Source organism: Setaria viridis, chromosome 9, assembly GCF_005286985.2.
Source record: "Setaria viridis chromosome 9, Setaria_viridis_v4.0, whole genome shotgun sequence".
Lineage (NCBI taxonomy): Eukaryota > Viridiplantae > Streptophyta > Magnoliopsida > Poales > Poaceae > Setaria > Setaria viridis.
In genome coordinates, this window is record NC_048271.2 from 38,585,639 (window position 1) to 38,588,523 (window position 2,885).

Sequence of the window (2,885 nt, forward strand, 5' to 3'; positions counted from 1 at the left end):
TCAGGTTAGAAGAAAATCTAATAAGACCATCATAATTCTTGCTTGGAAAACTGTCCCACCTGGAGGCCCGTCAAGCGTCAAGGGCTTGGGTAAAGTTCCTAAATGTGTCTAACCTGGAGGCCCATCAAAGTTTTGGGGCCTCCAAGAAAGGAAATTTACGTCTGTCTAAGCTGGAGGCCCATAGGCCTCTCGAACGAAAAGTAAGAAAAATATGCCTACGTCTGGAAGGCCCAGTAATATTCAGGTCAATGAGCCCACCGAAACGGGTAAAGCTTGATTTGAGAACTTTATGCCATTTTGAGTTACATTGTTCATACGTAAAGGGCCCTGTTCGGGGAGGTAAAGCCCCTGTTCTCTCTATATAGATTGAGAAATACATTGTTGATCTATTTTTGGAAGAGATAGTTTCTATCAAAATCATCCAAAACTTTTTCGAACTTGAAGCACATCAGCAGTTGGTACGAGATACTTCTTCTTTTGTTTCTAGACATTTAGCCCTTTTATTAAGCACCTTTTGGTACACGAGCAGTTTCTGCTAGTTACATGTATTTTCTCAGAAGAGACACACCTCACTCAAGTGGGAATAGAAAAAAAAAAGAATGCAGGTGAATCAGCCAAAGAATACAGTGATCTTGCACAGCCATACACGCACAAGTACATAGCGTACATACAAGTTACAACCAAGCTATGCTATCACGTCCCGGTCCAAAACAATCAATCTACAAACTCCACACCACAGGAGCGATATGATCAGGCGACCCTGCAGTTGCCCCTGATCTTGCCGCTGCTTCCGGTGAGCACGCCGACGGATCCCATCTTCACCATGGCGGCGGCGAAGTCGCTCTGGAACGTGGCCGGGTCGTTGGCGTAGGTGACGACCTGCACGGCCGTGTTCTTGTCGCTGAGCAGCGCCTGGTCCGAGGACAGCAGGCCGCGGTTGGCCATGACGCCCTTGTAGAACCCCTCGTCGAAGGCGTTGGGGGAGACGTAGTCCATGGGCACCAGTGGGTCCCCTCCCTGCGGGCACTGCCTCGCCAGCTGCGCCACGTAGGCCGGGTCCATGGTGGGGTCCTGCCCCGCCGTGGTGCCCGACCGCGACAGCCGGCTGCTGAAGGAGCTGCAGTGCGAGGAGCCGATGGTGTGCGCGCCCGAGAGCACCACCATGTCCTTCTGCGTTAGGCCCTTGGTGCCGAAGATCTGCGTCAGCTGCGCCACGTTCGCCGTCGGCGGCGGCAGGTTGCCGCCCGTGTCCGACGCGCGCGACACGGCGCCGTCCCGGCGGCCCGCCGGCACCTGGTACGCGTTCCCGCCGGCCTGCACGCACGGACCCACAAGCAAAGCAAGCATGAGTACCACGGATGATTCCTAAGGAAGGGACGCGACAATGGCGTGCGTGCTAAGCGTGGTGCGGTTGGACCCATACAGGCATCGAGTTCTTTCTGGCGTGCGGGCAGCTGCCTCTGCCTGCGCCCTGCGCGCCGCGGCGGCATCATTTGGTGGGGGCGCGCAATGTGCCTCAGAAAAGTCGGGGACAGGGGTCAGATTAGCTTTTCTTTATACTGTCTAATCCTGCGTGCTAGATTCCAAATTCATATCGGCATGTCTGGTTTTAAAAGTCTCGCTATCACTGAAGCAGGGGGAGACCAGCACCGTCCACTGACAGTGACAATACCAAAGCGCCAAGTTTAGTTTAGTATTGACAAATGCAGCTTTGCAGTGTACTCCCCCAAAGTGCGAGCTTAAACTAACGGGTGAATCTAGGTTCAAACTCACCAGCGCAACGCTGTCCCTGGCGGCGAAGGCGAGTATGTCCGCGCAGGAGACGACGCCGGAGCAGGCCTGCTCGACGCGCGCCTTGATGCGGTCGACGACCTCGAAGCCCCGCAGGCTGGTGTTGGGCCCGGCGTCCTTCTCCGCCGTGTTGCCGGGGGTCGAGTCGATCAGCACCGACGCGTCGCACCCCTGCAATCGCAAGTCCGCAAACCGCTAGTTCAGCAAAGCATCCACAGCTGTAGTGCTTTCTGCAGATGGAAGATGGACACTACTGACCTTGACGAAGCAGTCGTGGAAGTGGAGCCGGAGCAGGCCGGCGGCGAGGCCCGGGTTGGCGCCCACCGCCTTGCTCACCTCCTGCTGCACGATGATCTCCGCCGCCGGGCAGGAGTTGTCGTAGAACCCCACCCGCAGCTGCGCGCGGAGCCCCGTCGCCGTCAGAAGCACCACCACCGCCGCCACCTGAAAGTACAGTGCCATCCTCTGCACCGCCATGGCCGCTATCCCTATCAGGCGCGCCACTCGTTCTAACTCTTTATGGCGCTGCTAGAAGGTACCTGCGCTTTTATACTCGCACTGAGAGCAGGGAGGCACACACCAAATCAGTAGCTATCTATATGCTTCTTGGTTAAGGAAGGCAAAGGCACCTAAGCACCGAGCTTGAGACTGGGAGCGAAGTGTGTGTAGTCTAATCTAGTATTTAACAATGCGGAGGCCTGGAGGGTTTAGGGGATCTCGAGCGTTGTGATAGGGGCCGGACCAGCGAGTGTGCCATATGCCGGGCATGTGCGGAGGGGATAGGTTGGTAGAGAGCAGACAGCAGAGCTGTGGTGCCCCGCCAATTGGGGCCGGGGAGGCGGGCTTTTCTTCCATGATTGGAGGGCGAAAGGCGAGAGACAATGAGATCTGCAGGGCTCCGAGGTGTTCTTTTACCTGCGGTACATGGTGCGCCGGAAAGATGGATACTGTAGTGTAGAGCGCCGAGTTCTGAACTTCTGATACTGCATCTGCATCCACGAGGTGTTTGGCAGGGACGCCATTTGCGATGAAGTCATGGTCACATCTTTGCATATTCAAAGGACTCGTCGTTGGTCTTGTACTTGAGTAGGTGG

The 2,885-nt window shown here is 55.9% G+C and overlaps 1 protein-coding gene across 1 annotated transcript; it reads right to left on the reverse strand.

The window, feature by feature from the left end:
- Nucleotides 1-606: 606 nt before the first annotated feature.
- On the reverse strand, nt 607-2,522 carry LOC117836025 (peroxidase 5). Its single transcript, XM_034715381.2, has 3 exons — nt 2,050-2,522; nt 1,774-1,962; nt 607-1,314 (listed from the first exon to the last, which is right to left on the reverse strand). The coding sequence occupies exons 1-3, from the start codon at nt 2,266-2,268 to the stop codon at nt 751-753; spliced, it is 972 nt and encodes a 323-aa protein (XP_034571272.1). The 5' UTR covers nt 2,269-2,522; the 3' UTR covers nt 607-750.
- Between the last annotated feature and the right edge of the window lie 363 nt (nt 2,523-2,885).

Excerpts from the sequence above, each read along its gene's own strand:
- LOC117836025 (XM_034715381.2), bottom strand. The coding sequence starts at position 2,268 with ATGGCGGTGCAGAGGATGGCACTGTACTTTCAGGTGGCGGCGGTGGTG. Across the intron at positions 1,963-2,049 it reads TCCACGACTGCTTCGTCAAG|GGGTGCGACGCGTCGGTGCT; the intron begins GTCAGTAGTGTC and ends TTGCGATTGCAG. Across the intron at positions 1,315-1,773 it reads CCAGGGACAGCGTTGCGCTG|GCCGGCGGGAACGCGTACCA; the intron begins GTGAGTTTGAAC and ends CCGTGCGTGCAG.